Genomic DNA, 26,945 nt, shown 5'->3' on the forward strand with positions numbered 1-26,945 from the left:
CTCCAACAAGAGAGAATCTAACCTTCGTCCCTTGATGTTCCATGGCATTACCATTGCTGAATTCCCCACTATCAACATCCTGGGGGTTACCATTGATCAGAAACTGAACTGGACTAGCCATATAAATATGTGGCTACAAGAGCAGGTCAGAGACTAGGAATCATGTGGCTGTAACTCCCCTCCTGACTCCCAAAGTCTGTCCACCATCTACGTCAGGAGTGTGATGGAATACTCTCCACTTGCCTGGATGAGTGCAGCTCCAACAACATTCAAGAAGCTTGATACCATCCAGGACAAAGCAGCCCACTTGATTGACACCCCATCCACAAACATCTGCTCCTTCCATCACCGACGCACAGTAGCAGCAGTGCGTACCATCTACAAGATGCACTGCAGAAACTCATCAAGGCTCCTTAGGCAGCACTTTCCAAACCCACGACCACTACCATCATAAAGGACAAGGGCAGCAGACAGATGGGAACACCACCTGGAAGCTCCCCTCCAAGCCATTCACCATTCTGACTTGGAAATATATCGCCGTTGCTTCACTACTGCTGGGTCAAAATCCCTGGAACTCTCTCCCTAAAAGCACTGTGGGTGTACATATACCAGATGGACTGCAGCAGTTCAAGAAGGTAGCTCACCACCACCTCCTCAAGGGAAATTAGGGATGGGGCAATAAATGCTAACTTAGCCATCGACGCCCACATCCCATAAAAATGAATTTTGAGAAAAGCATTTGTGAGACAACTTCATGCTCACTGATTTCATATGCAAAGCTTCAGTCCTGATCAAACATGAGGTGCGCAGATGCTTAGGCACCAAATATCCCAACCCAAACTGTTGGAATGGAAGTCTTCCCTGTGTAAAAGCAAAATATTGCGGATGCTGGAAATCTGAAATAGAAACAGAAAATGCAAGAAAAACTGCAGGTCTGGCAACTTCTGTGGGGAGAGAAACAGAATTAATGTTTCAAGTCTGTATGACTGTTCTTCAGAGCTAAAGAGAAGTAGAAATATGTTGGATTTTATACTGTTTAAAGGGGGGTGGAGCAGGTGGAGCCAAATACAAGGTCAGGGATAGGTGGGAGCTCAGGAGAGATTGCCAAAGATGTCATGGACACATGGCAAAGGGAGTGTTAATGGTAGTGTTAAAGCCTAAAGAAGTGCTGATCGTGTCATATAGGTAAGATAGCAGAATGTGTTATAGGCAGAACAAATGTCAGTGCTCTGTGAAGGCAAAACATAAAAACAAGTGACCGATGGCCCTGTTAGGAGGAGTCGGCAGGAGGGGTGGGGGTTGGGGGGAAAATAGTAAATAAGAAATGATTTTTTAAAAAATTGTATTAAAAGGGGATAAAGATGGAGGAAAGGGTTCATGGTCTGAAGTTGCTGAAAGCGATGTTAAGTCTGGAAGGCTGTAAAGTGCCCTCCCTGTATACTTGCTCTGAGGGTCCTACTAATGAGTGGCAAATTTCAACAAAGTTCCAAGTGGCCATAAGACCTTGGCACAAATTTGCAACTTAATTCAGATGCCGCAAGACAGCTGGTGTGAGAATAGATTTCCAAGAGTAGTAGTATTGTCCCTTTGAGGTTGGAGCTGAGGTACATCCTTGGGGCCTTGCAGAGGAAACCTTACATTGTACCTAACCCATTACCATGTTTAACCTGGAAACTTTTAATGAGACAGTCGAGAGGGAGCCTTAACTGATGCTGATGTTGCTATCAAAACTCAGAACAATTTTTATTCTCTCGCACTAACGCTGGTCCCTTCATGCATTTGGTAGATGGAACACTTGGTGTAGAGTGGAAAAAGCCCTGGGGTTTCAAGGTTCCTGTCTATTTTGAGATCTCTGCAAGACACACAAGCTTTGTGATATCAACAGTTGCTCAGATTCACAATTTTCTTTTTGGTAATTGATAGGAAATTGGTTGTGGTGGAAGCATAATGGGAGGGAATGTAACAAAGGGTTCAGTTCCATTAGCTTAAAAAATTAGGTCTAAAATACCAACAGTCGAGTGACTCCACAAAACTTATATTTAAATAGCACCTATTACTCATTAAAATGGTTCCCAAAATGTTTCAAAGCAGTGTTATTGAAAAACACTTTACACTGAAACACAAAATATTGGGACAGGTGACCAAAGCTGGGTCAGAGACCTGGGTTTTAAGAAACACAATAAAGAAGGAGAGAGTAGAGGTGGAGAGGTTTAGGAAGGAAATTCCAGAGCTTGAGGCCTATGCAGCTGAAGGCACAGCTACCAATGTTGGAATGAGTAAAATCAAGATGTTCAAGAGTTGCTCATGAATTGGAGGAGTGCAGGGATCTGGGAGGATTGTAGGGCTGGAGAAGATTAGAGGTGAGAAGGGGTAAGGCCATGAAGGGATTTGAAAGCAAGGTTGAAAATGTTTAAATTGAGGCATTGCTGGACCAGGAGCAATGTAGGTCAGTGAACACAGGGGTGATGGGCAAATGGGACTAGGTTGAGTTAAGGATACAGAGCATAATCTCAAGTTCTGCAAAATGATTTTGGTGTAGACAAAATGTAAAATAACCATGTTCTTTACTGATTTTGTCCTTTTGAGGTTTGTGCTTTGCTGTAATATATACAGTAGGTATTGAGGTGTTCAACAAAGCTATTTTCTGTGGGTTTTTGGTACTTAAGCTTGGTGTTGTCTAAAATCATTTCCTCCTAACTTTTTATTTCTCTTTTAAACTTTGGTGACTTTCCTGAACTCTGCCTTCCCATGTAGGCTTTTGAATTTCAGAAACAAGTCTTGACTACTTTATTGAGTTATTAGTTTGGACGTTTGTGTAGTTGATGTCAGAGACGCAGGTGCTGGATTAATGTAATCTTTGCCCTGGATAACATCCCCTTCAAGAAAGAGTTCCTGTTTAGCTCATTAACACCTCAAGCTAGCTCCATAATTTAGGCACTCTGAATTTTAAATAAGCAAACATTGCAACCACCATCATTATGATGAACCAATGGCAGCAACAGCAGCGGTGACCATACTGTTTAAACAGAATGCCCATTGTTAAATTGATGGGAGATGATTGAGGTGGTAGTAAATCCAAGCTATAACAGTTTTATTAGCAACAAAGATACAACCCCACCCTGATATGCCCTAGTATTTGTCCAGTTTGATTCTAGCACATTTTGTCCTAATCTTCCAACCCCTGAGAGTGTGTTTAGACCTTTCCCCACCTCCAACAAGCTACATTTACCCCCATTGTTTTTACTAATTAGTGAAGGAGAACTCAGAAATCTGATGAGGACATCTACAGAAGAGGTGGGAGCAAAGAAAAGGAGAAATGAAGGTTAGCACTCTCTGATTTTACATTTAATAATTGATTTGATGAAGGAATATTCTGTCCACTTAACAGTACTTTCAGAATCCAATTTTGGAGGGAAATATCCCAAGTTCAGTTTACTTTCTCTCCCCTCACTCCCAACAGTTTCCAGTCTCTTTTTTTTGTCAACTACTGTGAAGGGCGAGGAACATTTCATTTGAATCGAATGGTGATGGATGCCAGTTGCATCCGCCGGTTCTGGCTGCAAGAGGCCAGAGTTTAAAGAGCCTTTTAATTAGCGAGGTTTTCTGAAATGGCAATAAATGAGATCTCAGCTGCTTGTCCTTGCTCATTTGGCTTTGGGATTATTTGAGGGATTGTTTTGTTCAATTTTTATTGTAAGGGTTATTGAATTAAGCCCCCTTTGTGTACTCTGTATTTTGAAATGAAGCTTCATACAAGCCCTGCCTGGGATACAGTGACCAGTATGATTCCACAGGGACCCCTGCTAGTTACAATAACTATGAATCATATGGAATTGTAGTAATAAACCTGCTCAGTACAAAGCTTTGTCAGAAGTTAATAAGTATAACGAAGATTTGACTATCCTCAGAAACTTTGATCAATAATGTGGATTGGCTGAGATGACATAGGGATTTTAATGTGAATAAACATAAAATACTGCATGTGCGATCAGGTAGTGTGAGCATATATAATCTGAAAGGCATTATTTTTAGATGGACTTTGCCTAAGCCTGCACTCCCACTGATCTTGAACAAGTGCCTCTCTTTAATGAGAAAATAACAAAATTGCAAGAATGGTGACCTGCCCAGATTGGCTTTTCAACCAAGATATTCCAATCATTGGCTCTGATTTTCAACTGGAGCCTGAACAAGCCACAAGATCCTTTTTTATTTTTCCCACCTCCTTCATCTTCCCTCCCTGTAAATTGTCCTGTATCTCCCCACCCACAACCCACCCCCAGTGTAAATTTGCTCCTTTGCAAGATCCTATTTTATTTTATTTTTTAAAAATGGTGTCTGGGTATCCAGCATCGTCCCAGCTCATGACTCACAACAAAATCCCAACTGGCATAGTAAACATCGGCAATTAGTTGCTTACCTCCCTGCCTGCCCCTAATTTGGGTTTATGCAGTGAGTAGCAAAGCCACACAACAACTTGCATTTATATAGCACTTTTAACATGATAAAATGTCCCAAGTCACTTCACAGATATGTTTTCAAATGAAATTTGCCATTATCAGACATTAGGACGGGTAATGTTCAAAGAGATAGGCTTTAAGGCAGGGATGGGGAACCTTTGGCCCAGGGCCCAGATCCAGCCCATTGAACTCTTTCATCCAGCCCGGGGGGAGGTTTCTAAATCTGGTTCCCTATCTCCTGTACCATGTTCTGATGCCTGAACCTCAGGCACAGTCACTCAAAGCCCATGTTGGGAAGCTGCCAGTTGCCGATTAGGTGGTGAATTGAGAGTAATTTGGGGCAGGGGAAAAAGAGAGCAGGACACCCGGGACAGAGTGGGAAAGGAGAGGGAGGGAGAAAGAGAGAGAGAGAGAGACGGACAGACAATGGGAAAGAAAAGAGAGTGACGGAGAGAGAGAATGGGGAAGGAAAGCAAGCAAAACGTTGAGCAGAATTTCACGAGTGTTGTGATTGAGACACAGAAGCTGTGCTACTCATTAAGGAAAAGCAAACTCAGCCATCGCATTAAAGCAGTGGGTGAGTTGAACATTTCTGTATTCTCTCTTAGAAAAATGTGTTTGTGGCCTGCAACTGATTTTGTCTATGCGTGAATAGCCCTTGATAAGATAAAGGTTCCTCACTCCTACTTTAAGGAGTGACTTAAGGGAGAAGAGAAAGGTGGACAGATTAAGGGAAGGAATTCTAAAGCTTTGGCTGAAGACATGACCATCAATGATGCAGCAATTAAAATTGGGAAATCTGCTTCAGTCCTTGGCCCGTATGTATCATTTGGTGTCAGAGCAGCATTGGGGGCTATTAGTGGGTTAATAACCTATGTTTGAGAGAGGAGAGAGAGTTGGGGTCCCTGCTTCTGTAAGTAATGCCTCGTGGGTGCAAGATGGATTAGATTTTGCTGTGATATCCCTTGTGTTCAAATCCTCAGCTGGCACTGCCTAGACACATATATGATAAATAACCATTTGGATAGTGTACCAGAATGAGCCCAGCAAACATCAATCCAGTGAGAGTCAACACCTTCAGGAGAGGGGTAGGGTCTAGGGAGGAGGGCAGGTATTAAGAAGGCATTGCTGAGGTGTCGGTTATTGCTGATCTCCACAGGGCAAGAGGTCATGTATCTTGTTTTGAGCTTTTGTGTTGGGATACAGTCTCTGTCATCCTAGTATAAGATCAATAAGCTCCGGCAGCACCCTTAAATGAACCCAGCTACTTTGTTATGTGAAGTTAAAGTTGTCAGGAGTGGCACCATGACAACTGCAATGTTATGATTAGCAGCTTGTTGTGTCAACCCTGCTGGTTAAAGACTTTTCTTGCTGGGGGTGGAAAAAGGACTTGACCCCAGCTTGGAGATTGGAGATCATCCTGCACCATGGCTAAGGCTGGTGTTTGTGAACAAGTGCTTTCTAATTGCAGCAAAAGAAAATTCTACCAACAATTTAAACTGACAGCTGATCTGCTCCATCTGACAGTAACCTTGCTTGCAATATTTCAGCCTCTCCAATAGCACAGGATAATGGCCTGATCACATCTTGTACAGTAAACAAAAGTAATGGACATTACAAATTAATGTCCTTTTATACAGCTCGGCTGGATTATCCATACAGGTCTGCTGTTTGGTAAAAACTCCCTCAGCTCTGCCCCAAACTGAAAAGAATGCCAGGCTGGATCAACGCCCAAGGAACTGAATGCCAGTGAGAAGAAGAGGGCACAGTATTTGGACAGAAAAATTAACTCTTGCTATGCCATAAGCTGATGAGGCCCAAAGTTTCCTGCAAAACTGGGATCCTCTACTTTTCCATCATAGGAGTTACTTAGGGAGCTGACACATCTCACTTGGAGTTTGACAGAAACTTCTTACAATCAGGAAATTACTGGTGATGTGAGGTATAAGCTAACATTACATCAGCAAGAATCATTCTTAAAATATTAGGGATTGGGTTTCCTTTTGGCTTTCTGCTGTAAGCTGGATATCCTATACATTCCATAGGCTTAAAATGTGGACAGTTCTAAGTGTTAATTGTATATCAATTATGTTTAATTATATACCAGTCGAGGGCATTAATTGGGGTTTTACTTGAGCACATATAAAGAGACACTTACAGAAACTGTGGTTGAGTTAGGGCCTTTATGCTTGTAATGTTTCACTCTATAAATCAATAGACTGAAGTAAAGATTGGCTTCAATATTATCATTTACTAGCTACTTTCTGGACTATAACAGTAAGCTAATTTCATTTGTATTTTTTCTAATTTAAATTCTACTCTTCGATCTAAGATCCATTAGCAGTAACCAAAAAGCATTGGATCTCAGATGGTCAAGGATCCATTTAAAGGCTAACATTCATCTCTAACTAATTGACAGCACAGTAACCCCTGTTCTTCCAAAGAAAATCCGTTAAACAATTTTGTTTAATTCTACCCAGCCTTGCTTAACCCTCTCATCCTCCTTTTGCTGGAAAACTAAATCCTGATGGCTCAGTATTTCCTACCCATTGTGGAATAGCCATGTGAGGAAGTTGACCGGTCTCGCGGCTTAGTCTGGTCAGAGAGGTAGGTTTTAAGCAGTGTCTTAAAGGAGGAGAGAGAAGTACAGAGGCTTAGGGAGGGAATTTCAGATTTTAGTGACTAAGCTACAGGCACCCTGTCGAGAAGGGTGATGAAAAGGGAGAATGCACAAGTGACAAGAATTGGAGGAATGTAGATGTCTGGGATGGTTGTAAGGTGGTGAAGGTCACTTACAGCCAATGCCTCTGATCTTGCTATTGTAGGTGTGTTAATTACTTGAATGAAACTGATTCACGCAAGACAGCTTCAGCTCTTCCTCAAAAAAAAAATTAAAACTCAAAAATACACATCTAATTGAAACTCAAAAATACACATCTAATTGACCTAAAGTCTGATCCTTTGACTAGCTTGTATAGCTAGATGTGATGGACTAGGGGCTGGGGTTGGTTCCTGTATCTAGTGCTGTAAATACTGTAGTTTCAGCCCTACTACACATCCAGAATGCGAAATCAGATCATTTGTTTCTGTTCGTTTCTTACGATGACAGGTTATGAAATGAGTCTCCTTTTAATCTTGTGCTTGTACCTAGATGTTTTCCATGGGATAATCAGTCAGAACCTTGGGATCAACCTGGCATGGCGGAGATTTTCTCTTTCCTTTCAATGGAGTTGCTCCATTCAAACATTTTCTACCATCCCAAGCTATTTTTGTTCAGTGCCTGGACACTCGACTCAGACTCCATCTCTATGGTACCAAGATTGTACAATTTGCAGTCTTTTGGATTGAATTTCCTATGTGCTGTCTTTCACTTGTTAACACATTACATAAAGTTCCTGGGCATGTTTTTGTTTTAGTCACTAGCTGTTAGGTTTTTGAAACACAGGAATTTGATAGAAAATGAATTAATCAGGACACTAAAAGTTGCACAGAGGGTGTTCAGCCCACTTGTGTTTCAGTTACATATAGCAAAATGAAAATGATTAGTTGAGGGGTGCAAAAATCAGCCCCTCCCTGCCACTGTACAGACTCTCCATTGGTGTTACTGTGGGATAGTGTGGGGATGATTCTGCCATGGCTATATGGGCATGCATTACTGCCAGTGTATCAGTCATCACCTCTTCTCATGAACCCACTTCCCGCTGATTCTTCAGAGAACCTTTGCTCCCTTCATGAAGTTTGGGTTCCCAACTCTGGTTGGATGTATTCTTGGGGATTTCTTCACATAACTTCCTATCTCCAAATGCCCTGTTCAGTTAAACAGTTTTCCCCATCTCCAATAATTTTATAATTAATAAACAAAGGTACTAAAATGACAAAAAGTCACTTTTACAATGTCCCTGGGCTTTAAGTGTCCAGGAGATTTTTCTTAGAGATGCCAATGTGGAGGGTTGGAAACCCTACTCAAAGTGCAGTCTCGGGCAGAAAAAGGCTGATGTAATCCTGTTCAGCCCAGACGAGGAGTGGCAGGAAAATGTTTGAGAAGTGGCATTTTGCCGATGCCAAGGAAGTACCTTTCAGACTCAAGTTATTTCAGCAACTCACTGGTCGAGAAATATGTTTACAGCCCAACATAGCAGCTCTGCCTTTGTGCCAGAATGGTTTCTGAATCAAATTCAGACTCTGGTCTCAGATGCTGATAAATATTGCATCAGGTGGACTTTGGGCGTCATAAATATGGCCAGGTGTCTTACTTCATACAGCCTACACCCTAGATAATTTTAAACTGTTGACTGGGAAAAGGAATGTGTTGAACTTCTTCCTCCATGATCTGAAGAAGTTTCACTCATCTACAACATCCTTGTCCCAGAGAAATTGCTGCAAGTGAAATGTTGCTGAAGAATAACTCTTGCTGCCGATTCATAATGAGGTTCTGCCTTCCTATACAGCACAGTTTCAATGGGCCACCGCTAATGGTGCAAGTTTGACCTTCTGATAAAATGTAAAGCAGATGGGTACAAATTTTATCTCACTATCACACTAGGAGTTATTAAATCTGATCACTAGGTGTGGAGGCATTTGAATTGTTTAGAATTCTGATACAGCTCCCCCTTTCTCATGTTAGTACAGTCTGGAGGTGTGATTTGAAACTGCCAGGACAGGCCCTTGAATATTGGTCCTAATCATATTCTTTCACCATTTTTAGTTGCATTTTGACTGCAGAAAGTGCCGTCAAAGTTCAGCTTTGGCTGCATTCTGTGTGACATCAGCATTTTAAGTACAGGGCTGTTATGAGTACTTCACTTATCTCTCAAGTGTATTATTGCAGTACGTTTATGGAATAACACATGCACATTTAGAGCTTTGACACAATTCTTTGTGATGGCTTAAATAAAACACTGATCCAAACAAATCCCTTTCAAATTCATCTGAGCAATATTGAGGGATTGATTAAATTGCTGGGAGCATTTTGGAGACTGCCAAACAGTGGGAAGGAAATTAAACTTGTAGTCAGATTAGAGTTTTGTGCTTTAACATGCTTATAGATGCAGGAGATTATAATTATACAAATATAAACTGGAATAGGGAAGATATTTGTTTGTGGTGAGAAGGGGGAGGTTTCAGTTTTTGCCAGTGCATTCAGAACAATTGTCTCAATGTGATGCTATCCCAGCAAGGAAAGAACTGCAACTTTACCTCCTAGATAATGTAGTGAAGCAAGTTGATGGCTTAAGAATAGGTGAGCATTTGGATAAAGTGATCCCTATTAATGTAGGAGAGTTTAATGTAGGAAAGTGTGAGATCATGCACTTTGGTAGGAAAAATCAAAAGGCATTCTATTATTTAAATTGTGAGACACTCCAAAAAAGTGCAGCACGGAGGAATCTGGATGTTCTTGTGCATGAAACACAAAAAGTTAATGTGCAGGTGCAGCAAGTAATTAAGAAGGCAAATGGAATTTTGGCCTGTATTGTTAGTGGGCTGCAGTTTAAAAAGACAGAAGTCTTGTTACAACTGTACAGGGTGTGGGTGAGGCCACACCTGGAGTGCTATGTGCAGTTTTGGTCCCCGTATTTAAGAAAGGATATACTGGCATTGGAGGCAGTTCAAAAGAGGTTTACTAAGCTGATTCCTGGGATGAAGGGACTGACTTATCAAGAACGGCTAAACAGGTTAAGCCTTTATTCATTAGAGTTTAGAAGAATGAGGAGTGATCTTATTGAAACGTACAAGATTCTGAGGGGGCTTGACGGGGTAGGTGTTGAGAAGATGTTTCCACTAGCGGGGGAATCTCGAACTAGGGGACATAGCTACAGAATAAGGGGACACTCATTTAAAACTGAGATGTGAAGGAATTTCTTATCTCAGAAGGTAGTGAATGTCTGGAATTCTCTACCCCAGAGAGTTGTGGAGGCTAAATCACTGCAAATATTTAAAGAGGAGGTAGATAGATTTTTGAAATATCGGGGAGTTGAAGGCTAAGCGAAGCTGGCACAGAAGAGGAGTTGAGGCCTGGGGCAGATCAACCATGATCTTATTGAATGGCGGACAGGCTTGAGGGGCCGAATGGACTACTCCTCATATTTCTTATGTTCTTATTAAGTTCCGCGTAGGAGGCGATCATGGTTGGGGCACCTTGCCAGGATTAAATGGAAGAAAAAATTGTAAATAAAAGTATGGAGTAGCAATGGAAAATACTTAAATGAGATGCAAAGACGACACATTAACAACCTTCCAGTCCACACTGGGGGATGCTATGGAATAGGGAGATATAAAGAAAACCTCATTTCTGCTCTGGTTCAGCATATTTTTTATTTATTCATGGGATGTGGGCATCGCTGGCTAGGCCAGCATTTATTGCCCATGCATAATTGTCCTTGAGGAGGTGGTGGTGAGCTGCCTTCTTGAACCGCTGCAGTCCATGTGGTGTAGGTACACCCACAGTGCTATTAGGGAGGGAGGTCCAGGATTTTGACGTAGAGATAGTGAAGTAACAGTGATATATTTCCAAGTCAGGATGGTGAGTGGCTTTGAGGGGAACTTCCAAGTGGTAGTGTTCCCATCTATCTGCTTGCCCTTGTCCTTCTCGAGGGTAGGAGTCGTGAGTTTGTAAGATGCTGCCTTAGGAGCCTTGGTGAGTACCTGCAGTTCATCTTGTATATGGTACAAACTGCTGCCACTGTGTGTTGGTGGTGGAGAGAGTGAATGTTTGTGGAAGGGGTGCCAATCAAGCGGGCTGCTTTGTCCTGGGTGGTGTTGAGCTTCTTGAATGTTGTTGGAGCTGCACTCATTCAGGCAAATGGAGAATATTCCATCACACTCCTAACTTGTGCCTTGTGTCCACTTGTGGACAGGCATTGGGGAGTCAGGAGGCGAGTTACTCACTGCAGAATTCCTAGCCTCTGACCTGCTCTTGTAGCCATAGTATTTATATGATTAGTCCTGTTCAGTTTCTGGCCAATGGTAATCCCCAGGAAGTTGATAGTGGGGGATTCAGTGATGGAAATGTCATTGAACATCAAGGGCGATGGTTGGATTCTCTCTTATTAGAGATGGTCATTGCCTGGCACTGGTGTGCCCCAAATGTTACTTGTCACTTGTCAGCCCAAGCCCGGATATTGTCCAGGTCTTGCTGTATTTGGACTTGACTGCTTCAGTATCTGAGGAGTCGTGAATTGTGCTGAACATTGTGCAATCATCAGCGAACATCCCCATTTCTGACCTTATGATGGAGGGAAGGTCATTGATGCAGCAACTGAAGATGTTTGGGCCTAGGACACTACCCTGAGGAACGCCTGCAGTGATGTCCTGGAACTGAGATGATTAACCTCCATCAACCACAAACATCTTCCTTTGTGCTAAGTACGACTCCAACCACCAGAGAGTTTTCCCCTTGATGCCCATTGACTCCAGTTTTGCTAAGACTCTTTGATGCCACACGTGGTCAAATGCTGCCTTGATATCAAGGACAGTCATTCTCACCCCACCTCTGGAGTTCAGCTCTTTTGTGCATGTTTGAACCAAAGCTGTAATGAAGTCTCGGAATCCAAATTGAGCATCAGTGAGCGGCTATTGTTAAGCAAGTACTGCTAGATAGCACTGTTGATGACCCCTTCCATCACTTTACTGATGATCAAGAGGAGACTGAAGAGGTGGTAATTGGCCAGGGGAATTTGTCCTGATTTTTGCGTACAGGACATATCTGGGCAATTTTCCACATTGCCGGCTAGATGCCATTGTTGTAGCTGTGCTGGAACGGCTTGGCTAGGAGCGTGGCAAGTTCTGAAGCACAAGTCTTCAGTACTATTGCTGGATTTTGGTAAGGGCCCATAGCCTTTGCAGTATCCAGTGCCTTCAGCCATTTCTTGATAGCACATGGAGCGAATCAAATTGGCTAACGCTTAGCATCTATGATGCTGGAGGAGGCCAAGATGGATCATCCACTCGGCACTTCTGGTTGAAGGTTGTAGCAAATGCTTCAGCCTTATCTTTTGCACTGATGTCCTGGGCTCCTCCATCATTGGGAATGGGGATATTTGTGGAGCCTTCTCCAGTGAGTTGTTTAATTGTCCACCACCATTCATAATTGGATGTGGCAGGACTGCGGAGTTTAGACCTGACCTGTTGGTTGTGGAATTGCTTAGCTCTGTCTATCACTTGCAGCTTATGCAAGTAGTAATGTGTTGTAGTTTCACCAGGTTGACACCTCATTTTTAGGTAAGGTTCTTTGATGCCACACGTGGTCAAATGCTGCCTTGATATCAAGGGCAGTCATTCTCACCCCACCTCTGGAGTTCAGCTCTTTTGTGCATGTTTGAACCAAGGCTGTAATGAAGTCTGGTGCTGCTGTTCCTGGCATGCCCTCCTGCACTCTTCATTTGAACCAGGGTTGATCCGCTGGTTTGATGGTAATTGTAGAGTGGGGGATATACTGGGACATGAGGTCACAGATTAACATCTGTGTCTGCCAACATTTATATGGTTAGCGCTAGCCAAACCAGACATCACTTGCTGAAATGGTAATGCTGATAATGAAAAACTTAAGTGGAAATAATTGAGAGATGGGTTTTAAAGATTTTAAGCGATGGGGCCATGACTATTTTCTTTGAGAGCTTATTCCATTGTGGGATTGTCCTTGGGAAGAATGATTGTTGATACACTGGCTTGGAAACAGATGGTCTTTGCAGTTTGTGTGGATGGCTGCCTTTTGTTTTGTCACTGCCAGAGGTCAACAGGTAATTGTTCCTGTCAATCCCCACCAGTCCATTCCATATTTCATAGAACATGATCAGTCATTAGTATGTAGCACCTTCATTACATCCTCTAAGTTACTTTTTGAAGATCAATCATTATTTATATATAAATATTCATGCCTTTTTGTGCACAAGAACCCAATAACAGCACAAAACAAACGACCAGTTAATTTGCTTTAGGCATTGATTGTTTAGTGTTAACCAGATCATTGGAAGAACTCCCACTTTTTTATATATGAGGATGCAGGTGGGGTCTTATTTTAATACCTCATTCAAAAGATGATCTCCCTCAGTACTGCACTGAAATGTCAACTGTTATGACACAGCAATTGGTAAAGGCTGAGTTATTTAAAATCGCAGACACAACTCTCATAACCGATATTTTCAATTGGTATATTTGAGTTGCAGCTCTGAATTCAGAAATGAAACCCACCAAGCCCCAAGAGGTTTTTTATATAAATTAGGTTAAACATGTATTAATTTAACAAGGAATTAAACACATACACATGTCTATAAATTACTGCCATCATAATTTTTGCACAAATCCCCAAATTAATCACTCCCAGGTAAATATTTTCACCAAGGGAACAATAACCCATAGACTTAAAATGTGCTTTGCCTAATGCCTGTTTATCTTCCAAATTCAAAATGAGGTTCCTTTCAATTTGTTTTCTTTGCAGATAGTTGTAGGGCTTACAGGCTGCTTAGATATTACATGCCAGTGACCTACCTACATACAACTATTTTCTGTATATACCTAGCCTTCCCTTTGAATGCAAATTCTCATTACATTACCAGGCCCTTTGAACTCCACCTCTTCTAACAATAAAACCCCTTTCATAGTACCAATTTTATTAGTAATATAAACATAATTGCTTTGTGTCTCCTAGCTAGGTGCAAGATTTCACCCCCAGTCTTTGAATGGTTTATTCAACAAAATGCAAATGTATCCTCTACCTTACTGTTTTAATATCTCAAAACTATCATATATCAAAGCACTCAGACCAGCTGGCTTTGATCCATTTAAGACACACACACTCACACTCACAGACACAGGCCCTACTACAAGCCCAACTTAAAATAATTTCCAATAACATTATATACATTGATACCTTTGTGACACAGTCTGGATTGCGTTCAGGTACATTGTACTTGACAAAAACAGAATTACCTGGAAAAACTCAGGTCTGGCAGCATCGGCGGAGAAGAAAAGAGTTGACGTTTCGAGTCCTCATGACCCTTCAACAGAACTGACCCTACATCCTTCTATTTCAGAAAAGGAAATGTTAAGGAGAAGATGTCAACTGAGTTGAGCAAACACTTGGATCAAAATTTAAGCAATCGGAGCTAACTTCCATCTTCAAAAATTTCAAGATTCTCCTCCAAAAATTGCTAGTTTTGTTTTATTTTGGGTTCTTTTCCCTATAACACAACTGATGGAACATTGGGCATAGCTGCATTTTCTGACATGAGAAGCCTCTGGCCCATGGGATTCCCATTGCTAGTTTTGTGCATCCTAACTGAGATCATTGGGTCACTGTTTTGACAGAAAAACAAACTGAATTGCAGTGTACAATCTGAAAACACTTTTACTGGATTTGAGAATTTATTTTTAAACATGGAGAATTTAACGTAAAGCCTTAAGTCACAGAAGTTTTTTAATGGGACTTTTTTCAATTGTCAGCACATTTTTTTGGAGCAAAGTTATTCGTTAGCTTTTGCAGGTTAGCATGATGCAGCCCAATCTGTCTGTATAGGAAACACTGGACAGTGCTCATAACCCTGGCTGATTTCCTTTTCCTTCCTCTGTCGTGTGTGCTCAGGCCAATTGTAGTGCTCTATTCCTGCCTTGGCTGAGATTGCTAAACTCTGCACAGGTCAGGGAATGTTTGAGGCAGAGATCACTGCATCTTTTAAGCAAATGTTGGATAACTGTATAAACCAGAGGAAGACGAAGGGCTACATGGAACCAGCAGGACAATGGATTAATTTTGAATTGTTTTAATCAAAGACTAGCATGCACCTGATGGGCCAAATGGCCTTTTCCTGTGCTCCAAGTTTCTATGGTTCTTTCTGGGCTGCAACCTGCGACTTTCCACTTTAAGTAGCTCAGTATCACACCGCAACGCATTTACCCACTGATCCATTGTATGTTTAAGCACCAGTTAAAAGGCCCATAAAGGGGTCTCTGCTTTTTGTGTGGTGTTTGATCAGTGGAGCAGTGAAATGTTGCGAACATAAGGTTAAGTCAGAAATGTTTCTTCCTCCTCACAGATGCAATACATCTCCCAACAACATTCATTGTGATGCAATGAAATAAATAGGGACAAACTGGTTCAGCAAGAAACTCATGGAAAGTGACCTGTAATTAATTACAGTAAAGAAAAGCATTGATGAGGGTAGGAATGGGGAACTACTGTAATATTGTATTTTCTTCTAGGCAGCCTGACTAATTGGATAAATAAACATGTTTTAATTGACCTTGAGTTGGTGAGAAGGAAGTGGGCATAGGCCATGGCACGCAAGCCTACCTAACATCCTTATCATTTCACCTAGCCTTTTTTTAACTTTTCTCCCATCTCCTGAAGACATGAATCCCTCACTTAGGCTAGAGTTCCATGGTGCCAGTGCTTGGGCAAGATTTCAATCTTCATATTAACCTTGAGGGAGCATCAGTTGGGGTACCTTGGAGCCAAGCCTAATCCAGTTATCTATTGGTGCCTTCTCCACACCTGACTGTTATCAGCTACTCAGCAATAAAGAAGCCACAGTCCAAATGCCCCCCTTTGGATGGTGATGCCCAAAGTAGTATCTGGTTGCAATGGAAACACTCACTAGTTCTGAGATATGCACTTATGGTTTTCACAGTTAGGTATGGTCACCTTACTCCATATTCGTCACACTTCATCTAGGGCAGTGATAAAATTGGCCATGTCCATTTTTGTTCTTGAAATCCCAGTGATCACACTGGAAGCCAAACCATTGGAAAGAAGTAGTGGCTTTAAACCCTAAACATATAAAAATACTTGTATTTATATGGTGCTTTTCACAACCACTGGCCCGTCTCAAAGCACTTTCCAGCCAATGAAGTACTTTTTGAAGTGTGGTCACTGTTGTAATGTAGGAAATGCGGCAGCCAATTTGCACACAACAAACTCCCACAAACAGCTATATGATAATGATCAGTTGATCTGTTTTTTATGATGTTGTTTGAAGATAAATATTGGTCAGGACACTGGGGAAACTCCCCTGCTCTTCTTTGAAATAGTGCTGTGGGATCATTTACAACTATCCTTGCAGGCAAATGGGGCCTCAGTTTAACATCTCATCTGGAAAACTGCACTTCTGACAGTGCAGCACTCTGAGCACCACACTGGCTTGTCAGCCTTGATTTTTGCACTTAAGTTGTGGACTGTTTTCTTGTTATGATGTGATGGTATGGAAGGAACTGGGTGAAAATTTTTCTTTTTTTAAAAAAAAAAATTTCATTTCAAAAAAATCTTCAAAACTAACGTCTAATGTCTTTGTCCAAGAAGTACAACTAGGAATCCTGTGTGCCTATCCCTGGTGTTCAGGATCCTTTTGTAACATGAAATTGATTGCCTTTAATGTGTAGGGTTGTGCACTGAACTTGAACTCAAATTCTGGTTAATGCCTTGTTTGTAAATGTCTAAAATGATATTGAGGCAGAATTCAGGGAAGTGTAAGAGAATGAACTGAAAGCTGGTCAGTATTGACTTCTGCTTGAGCACCTTTTTTTTCTCTTGCCTCTAGGATGTCTTCTGTCCTGGATAAGTGGTTGTGGCACCATGAATACTGGCTTCCACCGGGTATCACATGGGAAGATATTGAAAACTCTGAACATGCCCGATATCCCCGACCTCGTGACCTTGCCATCGCCATTCCATGTGCATTTGTCTTTATCGCTGTCCGTTTTCTGTTTGAAAGGTAGTTTGGGGCCAGCTCACCCAATAATCTTACGTTTTGCACTCATTTATTTCTATATTGTGTTCTAGTCTGCATGGCTATAATTAGAAGAATCCTCTTCAATAATTTGTAGTCTAATCTAGATGAAACTACTTTGATTTGAAGATTGTTTTGTTGTTTGAAAACCTCAATAGGCAGGATTGAAGTACGAAATATGATCAGGTATAGGCTCAATATGTTAAAAGACTTGCATTTATATCGCAGCTTTTGTGACCCCTGTATGCCTCAGCACTTTACAATCAATGGAAGTACTTTTGAAGCATGGTCATTTTTGTAGGGTAGGAAATGTGGCAGCCAATTTGCCCTTGGCAAGTTCCTACAAACTGTAATGTGATAATGATCAGATATGTTGTGAAGCTCCAAGGAAGAGACATATTGGACTCCAAACATTAACTCTGCTTCTCTCCGTCCACAGATGCTGCCAGACCTGCTGAGTTTTTGCAGCATTTTCTATTTTTATTTCATATAAAAATTATCTGTTGTGATGCTGAATGAGGCATAAAAGTTGGCCAGGGAGATCTTTGATATGCACCCAAGAGGAAAAGGGCCTCATCCAAAAGACGGCAGCTCAGACAGTGCTGCACTCCCTCAATACTGCACTGGAATGTCAGCCTGCTCAATATATTGATTAACCTCTTCAAAAAAAAAACAGCAGGGCCACTAATGTCACACCATATGATTTCAATCCATGATTTAATAATTTGATGAGCCAGTCTTTCTCTTCCTCTCTCTCTCTCTCTCTCTCTCTGACACCATTAATCCTGCAGCACCCCCTCATATTAAAAATATTTTTTTTATTGAGAAAGTGGTGCCAGATAGCTGAGCAACGGGTGATAGGCTCAGGCCCTCAAGCTGCACTGCACCATCAAAATTGAAATAAGAGCAGCAAAGTTAGTATACAGGTAGAGCAAGTGATTAGGAAGGCAAATGGAATATTGGCATTCATTGCAAGGGGAATCGAGTATAAAAATCGGGAAGTGTTGCTACGGCTGTACAGAGCCTTAGTGAGACTGCATTTGGAGAGCTGTGTACAGTTTGGTCCCCTTACCTAGGAAAGAATTGCATAAGAAGCTGGTCGGAGAATGTTCACTTGACTGATTACTGGGTTGAAGGGGCTAGCTTATAAGGAAAAGTTAAGCAGACTGGGTTAATATCTATTGGAGTTTATAAGAATAAGAGGTCATCTTACTGAAACATATAAAATCCTGAGGGGGACTTGACAGGGTGCATGCTGAAAGATGGTTTCCCCTTGTGGGAAAGACTAGAACTAGGGGACACAGTTTAAAAATAAGGCGTCTCCCATTTAAGACAGAGTGAGAATTTTTTTCTGAGGGTCGTAAGTCTTTGGATCTCTCTTCCCCTGAGAGCGGCGGAGTTAGGCCCATTGAATATTTTTAAGGCAGAGGTAGATAGGTTCCTCGTCAAAGGGTTTTGGGGGTAGTACAGGAAAATGGTGTTGAAGTAGAAGATCAGCCATGATCTCATTGAATGGCAGAGCAAATTTGAAGGGCTGAATGGCCTACTCCTATTTCTCTAGCTGTTTGGTTTGTAATCCTTTGACTGCTCTAGGTAATGAAATCCAATGATTTCAAAGCCTGAGCATTGAAACACAGCAGGGTTAAGTTTAAATAAAAATAGAAAATGCTGGAAATACTCAGCAAGTCAGGCAGCATCTGTGGAGAGAAAAACAGAGTTGATTTTAATCTAACTTGGCAAGTAGGGAAGTCACGGATGAGGTGGAAAGAAGCTCCCGCCCATTGTTACTCTCCTTTGACTTTAATGGAGAATAAGGTGGGTTAAGTTAAAATTGACCTCATGATATGGTCATGTTCCCGAGAGGTTCATAGACTGAGAAGGCTTTGGACATTGGGCCCAGAGAGAGCTGATTTGAGTGAAGTGGAACCAGAGTGTGAAGCCTATTTTTTTTATATATAAAAAAATCACTTTAAAAATTAAATTCTGGTTCTTAGTCCCAAACCACATTTCAAGCCACAATAGTGAACTTGATCTCGCCTCTTGGTTAAAAGTCTCTATTGTTACTTTGCACAGTGATAATTTTATGGAACAGTTGATACAATCTTTTAATTGTTCCTTGTTATTTAATCCATTCACAGTGGACAGTGGTCTAGAGCACGAACATTGTCTATGTGATTCTAATTCTCAACTTCCTGATCCAATTCTAGCTTAGAGAACTCATGCTTATATAAGACAAATAACACTAATACATGTAGAGAGAATGAGGAGCTTTAAAAACTTAATAGTAGCAAACTGGAATAATTAATGGGACTAAATGTCAAAATTCCATAGCCTACGTTCTAGGGTTTTAATAGATGGCCACAGAGATGGTGGCTGTATTGCTTTCCATCTTTCAGATTACCCTCGATTCTAAAATGGTCTTCGTGGATTGGAAAGGAGCAAATGTAACACTGCTATTTAAGAAAGAGGGAGAGAGAAAATGAGGTATTTATAGGCCAGTTAACCTGATGTAATTTGTAGGGAAAGCACTAGAATCTATTAGAGCCTTGGTAAGGTGACACTTTGAACCACCTAGGATTGAGTAGAGTCAACACGGATTTATGAAAGGAAAACGGCGTTTGACAAATCCTTTAGTGCTTTGAGGATGTAACTGCCACAGCAGATTACGGGGAACCAGTCAGTGGATGTGCATTTGGATTTTCAAAAAACATTCAATAAGGTACCACAAGAGGTTGCTGCATAACTAGGACTCAGGATTGGGGGTAATATATTAGTATGGATTGAGAATTGATTAAGGTATCAAAAATAGAACAAGTAAACCAGTCATTTTTTGGGTTAGCAGTCTTTAACTAGTGGAATATTGTAAGGATCAGTGTTTGGGCCTCAGCTATTTAGAATCTTTGTCAATGCCTTGGATTGAGCATAATGTATCCAAGCTTGCTAATGATAAAAAAAAAATGGTTAGGTAAATTGTGAGGACCCAAAGAGACACAGATGAGTCAAGAACATGGCAGGTGGAGAAGCCTGAAGTTATCCAATTTTCTAAGAAAAGCGGAATATATTTTGAATGGTGAGAGACTGCAAAATGTTGGTTTCAGAGGAATCTGAGTGCCCCTGTGCACAAATCACAGCAAGTCAACTTCAGCAAGCAATTAGGAAAGCAAATGGTATGTTAACCTTTATCATAAAGGGATTGGAGTATGAGTAAGAAATTCTTGCTACAATTGTATGGGAGCTTGGTGAGACCACATCTAGTGTACTGTGTACAGTTTTGATCTCCTTTCCTGAGGAAGGATATATTTGCCTTGAGTACAACAAAAAATTCACTAGACATATTCCTGGCATGTGGAGAGATTGAGTACACTAGGTTTACATTCTCTAAAGTTTAGAAGAATGAGAGATGAATTCTTGAAACATATAAAATTCTGAAGAGGTTTGATAAGGTCGATCCTGGGAAGATGTTTCCTCTGGCTGTGTAGTCTAGTATTAGAAGCCACATTTTCAAAAAAAGTATCAACCATTTAAAATTGACATGAGAAATATCTTCACACAAAGGGTTGTGTATCTTTGGAATCCTCCACCACAGGGCCGTGGATGTTCAGCCATTGAATGTATCCAATTCTGAGATGAATACATTTTTGGATACTAAGGGAATTGAGGGATATTGGGGATAGCGTGGGAAGGTGTAGCTAGATGATCAGCCATGATCCTATTGAATGGTGGAACTGGCTCAAAAGGCCTGAAAGGCCTACACCTCCTATTTCATATGTTTTTGTGTTGTAGCACCTTGTAATGTTCATACACTGTACAAGCAAACATTCACTGAGGAATTTCAAGGATCAGGCAGCTTGCAGTAGAGGTTGTGCTGACTATTTCCATGTCTGTGCAGCAAATGTTCATGATCATGTAGCATAATCAGGATTTGTCTGAAGAAGCAATTGCTGAGCCATGGGTAGGAACAACTGTTTCTAATCTTGCAGTAAAAATGATTAAACTTTTAACCCTGCACTCGGCTGTGGCTCAGTATATATGCTAGCTAGACTGCCGCTAATCGAAGCAATTTTATTGACAGGTCTTTCCTTTGCTGTTTATTCAGGTTGATTGCTTTACCTCTGAGCAAGCATATGGGTGTGAAGGAGAAATACAGAAGGATAGCACCTCCTCAGCCTACTTTGGAGAAAGTCTATACAACACAGCCCACATGTCCTAAAGAGGTGGGCGAGTTTATTCTCTATCATTCCAACCTGGGATGGGAGGGACTTGCAGTTTGATAATACAATTCAGTACTCCTCCAATAGGCTTCACAGCAGTTTTCATCAGGTAACCAGCATCTACTTTGATCTGAAATTTGCACCCTGATCCATGACATGAATGGGTTAGTATGGCACAGGACTATGATTACCTCTGATACTATTGTGCATTTGCATCAGATATTGCCTGGAATTTCCTGTCCATTCACAAAAATGGAAAAGTTCCATTTGGACTAAAATCAAATTCAGATTTACCACTGAGCAATATAATTATTTTGAAGCAAAATTAATTAACAGTGCAATATTCGACTTGCATAACATTTTAACTGTCCTGGGATGCTGTGGGGGTGGTGGTGGAGGAGGGGAATAAAGTACAAGTCCAAAATGTTTAAAGGACTCTGTGGATGTGACATGAGCACTGACCTTCAAAGGCTTGGAAATAGGTGGCCAACTGAAGAACATGGGAACATCAGCGCTATTCAGGCAGACAAACAGAGAACTCGGAAACATCAGGAAATAAGCAGCACTTGGGCAAACATGGAACAGTGGATACACGGCTCCAAAGGGAGATACTAACGCTCCAAGAAATCATTGCCGACTATACAAGTTTGTAGAATGTTCATCAGTTCGAGTGGATGGGCTGCAAATGGCCATTTGGCAGGTTTCATTTCTTGTGGGAAAACGTATAGAAAGTATGGTGCGCTATTACAACATATTTTATAGAGTTGCAGAAGTGTTAATTAACCCTGTGGTTGACGTATGGGGACTTCCACCAGTGGTTTATACTATTTAACACTTGTCACAATTCCTGACTGGTGATGATTGTGAAACCTCACTCTGCTCTATAAATTATTCATCTCTGTGTCCCTGGGTGATAACCTGATCCTACCAGAACTGAATTCCATGTGAGACTGGGGACTGTACAGAAGAGGAAGAGTGTATAAGACTGGCATTCTGCCACCTGTTTCTTGCAGTATTTGAATGGCTTTGACTTTTGATGACTCCCTACTTTGAACCAACCTGTGTTTTTGAAGGACAGCCAGATATCCTGTTGCTACACCCTCTGGGCCCAGGGCTGGCACGGGATCCTTGAAGTGCTGGAATTCCAATAAAAAGGAAGCTCTTAACACACTGAGAAGGGAGCACTGAGCTGCAACACCACAATGACATAATTGCTGGAGGTTCCTGCTTTCCTCTTGATCATGCAATGATATACAACAAACATTTAGTCATCTTGCTGACTGTGCCCAAGAGTGAGCCTACCCTGTGAGTCTGAGCATTCTAAAGGATGGGGCATCTTACGCAGTCACTTATTAAATGGATTTGACAGATAGGCAGTTGGAATGGCCTAGAACTGGAATATTTTTTGAGAAAAGTTCTGCCGGCAACTGTGGGAGAAGAAGTAATTCTAATATCAAGACCCTTCATTGGAAAACACACAAGGGCTCTGCCTGAAACATCGACCATGTTTCTCTGTCAGTTGATTTCTGAGACCGCTTTTGACACTTGATAAGTTATTGTTGTCCATGCTCCTGGGAAATAGTTACTCAACGCAAGACGCCTCCGACTCCATCCTCTTCTGTCAATACACTCTCCAGAATTCCTGAAGGTTTTATTTCCCACCTGATGGGGATGAAAATGAGGGGAAAAAAGCTAAATTGGGGTTTATTTTGAATGCTGCTGGGGAAGTTATCTGTAAGTGTGAGGGCAGACTGTGCTGCCTAGCTGAAGCCATGTTGCAATGTGAATAACCACTTGCCAGTACAAGCTATATGTACATGAGTGAGCAATCAAGGTTGATCAGTGTGTTTTCCTGTCTGCTTATTGTAGAGTGATCTCCTTGCCCTTTCCAAGCAGTGTGACATATCGGTGCAGGAGGTGAAGATATGGTTTCGGCACCGGAGAAATCAGGACAGACCCAGCATCACCCAGAAATTCTGTGAAGCCAGGTGAGGATGATTTGAAGCAATTAAACCAAGAGAGGCAGTAGGTTCATCCTAAATTCAGGCATAAAGTTGGCTCCAATATATCAGCTTTGAATAATCCTGAGGTCACAGGGTTTATTCTGTTGTGGAGATACTGCCTTTTCTTTGCCTGGGTGTATATTTTATACACTTTGTTTCTAAATGTGTTTGAGAATTATTTTGAAAAGTGGTCACTTGGAGTAAACACACCATCCAGTTTGGGAAACCACTACCTGATGTGAGACAAAGTCACACAGCAGGACTATGCCACGTTCCATCCATTACCTGTTCTGAGTTAGTGTTACAATTTGTCCATCTCCACCCCTGCTTCAGGCCATCTGCTGAAACCATCATCTATGCTTTAGCCATGAGATGTTGAACTGGGATCACATCTGGCTGCTGTGCTGGCTGAGGTAGATCTGAAAGATCCCATGGTGCTTTTTGAAGAGGATCAGGGTATGCCCACTGTTTTGATAGATGACCATCCTTTAACCAATAAATGCAAATAAAATATTAACGGACCTTTCATCTCATTACTGTATGTGGGATCTTGCTGTGCACAAAATGGCTGCCAACTTTGTCTTGACAGCAAAGGTCTTTGCATTTCAAATGAATTAATTATGAATGGATTATGCTCACTGTTATGTTTGGGGAGGTGGCAAATGATGTGATTCTTGTTGAATCTTAGTGCTTACTTCCAAACTTCCCATCTGATGGAACACATGTATTTGAAGTACTGCATCCAACAACCTGTTTGGCAGTGTCTTTTTAGTGAGTAATCAAACTAAGTTAGATGTAATGGCCCGATAAATATTTATTGGATCTCTGTTGATAGATTTGTGAAAGGGTGGTTGAGTACCTATTATGCAAGAAAAGGATTTCCCACCACTTTATCAAAGAGGGAGGATTGGACTGAAGAATGAAGAGAGCGTTAAGTGCAGCAAGTGTATACAGTACTTATACTGTAATCTAATCTCTCTATTCTTGCAGAGGAAAATTACAATAATGAGCAATCTGAAAGTTTGAGATTTGTAAATGGGCCTACTCAAATAATTTGATTTTTCAGCCTAATCTCTGCAAGGCTCTTTCAACATGGATTTCTGCCCTTTAAGAGAATTTTGGCTCCGTGGGGTGGTGAGTGGAGTCCTGCCTTCTGAGTGTTTATTGGGATATACTTTGTTTGCTGCCTCTAGGGAAAGGGTTGCACATTCTACACACTGTAATAAAATGGTATTAACTTTGCAAATAAAACAATCTGAAATTCTTTGTAGGGTGGAGAAGCAGTGTCATGTGAGAATGCTGGTAGAGCAGGGTTGCAGGGGCTGAGAGCACAGGGGCTGAGGGGTGTTGAGTGGGGTTTTGGACTCAGGTCAAGGGGCTGAGAGCATGGTGAAAGTGGAGTTGCGAGGAGGGTGGGGGCCAGGGGTTGGGAGTGGAACAGCATTGGTGAGGATGGGGCAGGGCACTGAGCGGAGGTGGGGACTCATGGGGCTGAGTGTGGGAGTTGGGGGAGATCAAGTGTCTCTGGTTGAGAACAGTGGGACCACAGAGGCTAAGTTTGGGGATAGGGACGGTGTGAACAGGACTGGATGGCGGATACTGTAAGACAGTGGGGAGAATCCTGAACAGGGTCAAAGGGGTTGAACATGGGGAGCAGCATCATGGGGGCTGGATGAAGTGGGGGGGGGGTGGGGGGGGGAGCGGCGCGGGTGGGGCGCGGGTTGCGGTGGTCAGGTCATAGGAGTGACGGGCAGGACTTGCTGAAACAAAAATGAGGATTTGCTCATATTTCAGAAAGCCCTAAAATAAAAGCTAAACACTGCGGATGCTGGAAATCTGAAATGAAACCAGAAAATGCTGGAAAAACTCAGCAGGTCTGACAGCATCTGTGGGGGGAAAAACAAAGTTGACGTTTCAAGTCCGTATGACCCTTCTTCATCATACAGACTCGAAACATCAACTCTGTTTCTCTCTCCATAGATGCTGTCAGACCTGCTGAGTTTTTCCAGCATTTTCTGGTTTCATTTCGGATTTCCAGCATCCGCAGTATTTTGCTTTTATTTTAGGGCTTTCTGAAATATGAGCAAAGCCTCAATAATTCTCACTTTTGTATAGTTCCTCATCTGTTCAGGGAACTTTAAGAACTTGTGGACGCAAAGGTAGATTTAAACTTGCTCAGCCCAAATATAAGGTTAAAAGCGCTCTCGCTGTTGGAGATGGAGTGATTGCCTGTGAATATGTCGTTGAGGAAAATTCTTCTGATTGGATTGCACTAAGTAATGTGTCATTGAGTCACATGGGGCAAAAGAGTTTCAGATTTGATCTCTGGCCTTGGCTTGACCGATCTATGCAAGCATGGTATTAAGATGCTAGATTTGTTCCCAGCCAAGTGTGTATTATGGATTTCTGCACCTGATTACTATTCTGTGACCCCAATGCTGGAAAATGTGTCGACGTTTGGCTAACTTATCATAAATGGCTACACTAATTAAGAATCTGAGGACACGAGTTGAACATGAATCTATATCTCAATAAGAGCTTATACTTGGGGTATTGCAGCCTGGAGAGAATTGGTGCCTTCAGGAGTGGAATATTATGTAACAAATGTTCCAGCCTGTTTTACTGGAGCTTTGTGGGTGGGTTGGATTATCTGTGTACTTTCGTGAACAAAACCTCTGCATACCTGCCAGACCCAGGCCCACCCCCCCACTCCTCCCGCGCCCCTCCACTGCTACCAAAATGCCTGCACCCCTCAATTACTATTACACTCTTCAATTCCTCTCTGCCATGGCCACCCCACCTATACCCCACATGAGTGTAACTCCAATTCGATAATGTTTCCTACCATAAACATGCATATCTTGAGATTTGAAAAGTTAAGAGTGATATGGGTAAAGGAATATTGAAGGATAATGGAGATATCACACTTTCATGGGAAGATTGACAGACAGTGATGTGGATCTTCAAATCATCAATGAGGGGGTTGGGGAGGGAAAGAAAAGGTGGGTTTGGGCCAATGAGAGGGAATCATTGCCGGAGTTTGTCGTTTCCTTTTCTGATACCTTTCTAGCGACTAAAGCTTTTAAATCGTGAAGCCACAAATGGGGGAGAAACCAAACTTGTGGTCTCTGTTTCACATCACTGAAGTTCCCACATTGTCCTTTGAAGATTCTGACTGTTCACCCACCTGGCGTATAGATCGTTTGTACAGTAGTGGCAGTGAAACAATCTGCTTAATATTTTTTGCAGAAGTTTAAGACTCATGAAAGGGGCTATTCCTTTTGTTTTACTTTGACTGCTTCTGGCTCCTCGTGTTCTGAGTCCCAGCCTGAGGTCACACTTCTTCTCTTTCTCTGTTGCAGTTGGAGATTTGCGTTTTACCTGCTTGCTTTTGTTGCTGGTCTCTGTGTGCTCCTTGATGTAAGTATAAATCCTCTTGTTTGCTGCATTGTTAGCTGCATTGGAAAGAGGCCCAAGCTTTAAAGGGCTTGGCAGGTAATTCCTAATGCTGTCCTCACCCCCTTCTCTTGTTGGGATTGCTATGGAGTCTGGATTACT

General features: G+C 41.8%; 1 protein-coding gene across 6 annotated transcripts in view; it reads left to right on the plus strand.

The window, feature by feature from the left end:
* LOC121287483 (ceramide synthase 2-like) overlaps window positions 1-26,945 on the plus strand; it is a 62,691-nt gene that overhangs the window by 18,841 nt on the left and 16,905 nt on the right. For 2 of the 6 annotated variants that reach the window (XM_041205410.1, XM_041205409.1), the window contains exons 2-5: window positions 16,985-17,158; window positions 21,270-21,387; window positions 23,254-23,372; window positions 26,750-26,807. In XM_041205410.1, coding sequence (XP_041061344.1) covers window positions 16,986-17,158; window positions 21,270-21,387; window positions 23,254-23,372; window positions 26,750-26,807 — 468 coding nt within the window. In that variant the 5' untranslated portion in view covers window position 16,985. Of the gene's footprint in view, window positions 1-3,251; window positions 3,323-7,633; window positions 7,769-16,521; window positions 16,647-16,984; window positions 17,159-21,269; window positions 21,388-23,253; window positions 23,373-26,749; window positions 26,808-26,945 lie in introns of those variants that run through there. The other 4 variants (XM_041205408.1, XM_041205411.1, XM_041205412.1 and 1 more) reach the window with 4 other exon arrangements.

The sequence above is a fragment of the Carcharodon carcharias genome, chromosome 14, assembly GCF_017639515.1.
Source record: "Carcharodon carcharias isolate sCarCar2 chromosome 14, sCarCar2.pri, whole genome shotgun sequence".
Taxonomy (NCBI): Eukaryota; Metazoa; Chordata; class Chondrichthyes; order Lamniformes; family Lamnidae; genus Carcharodon; species Carcharodon carcharias.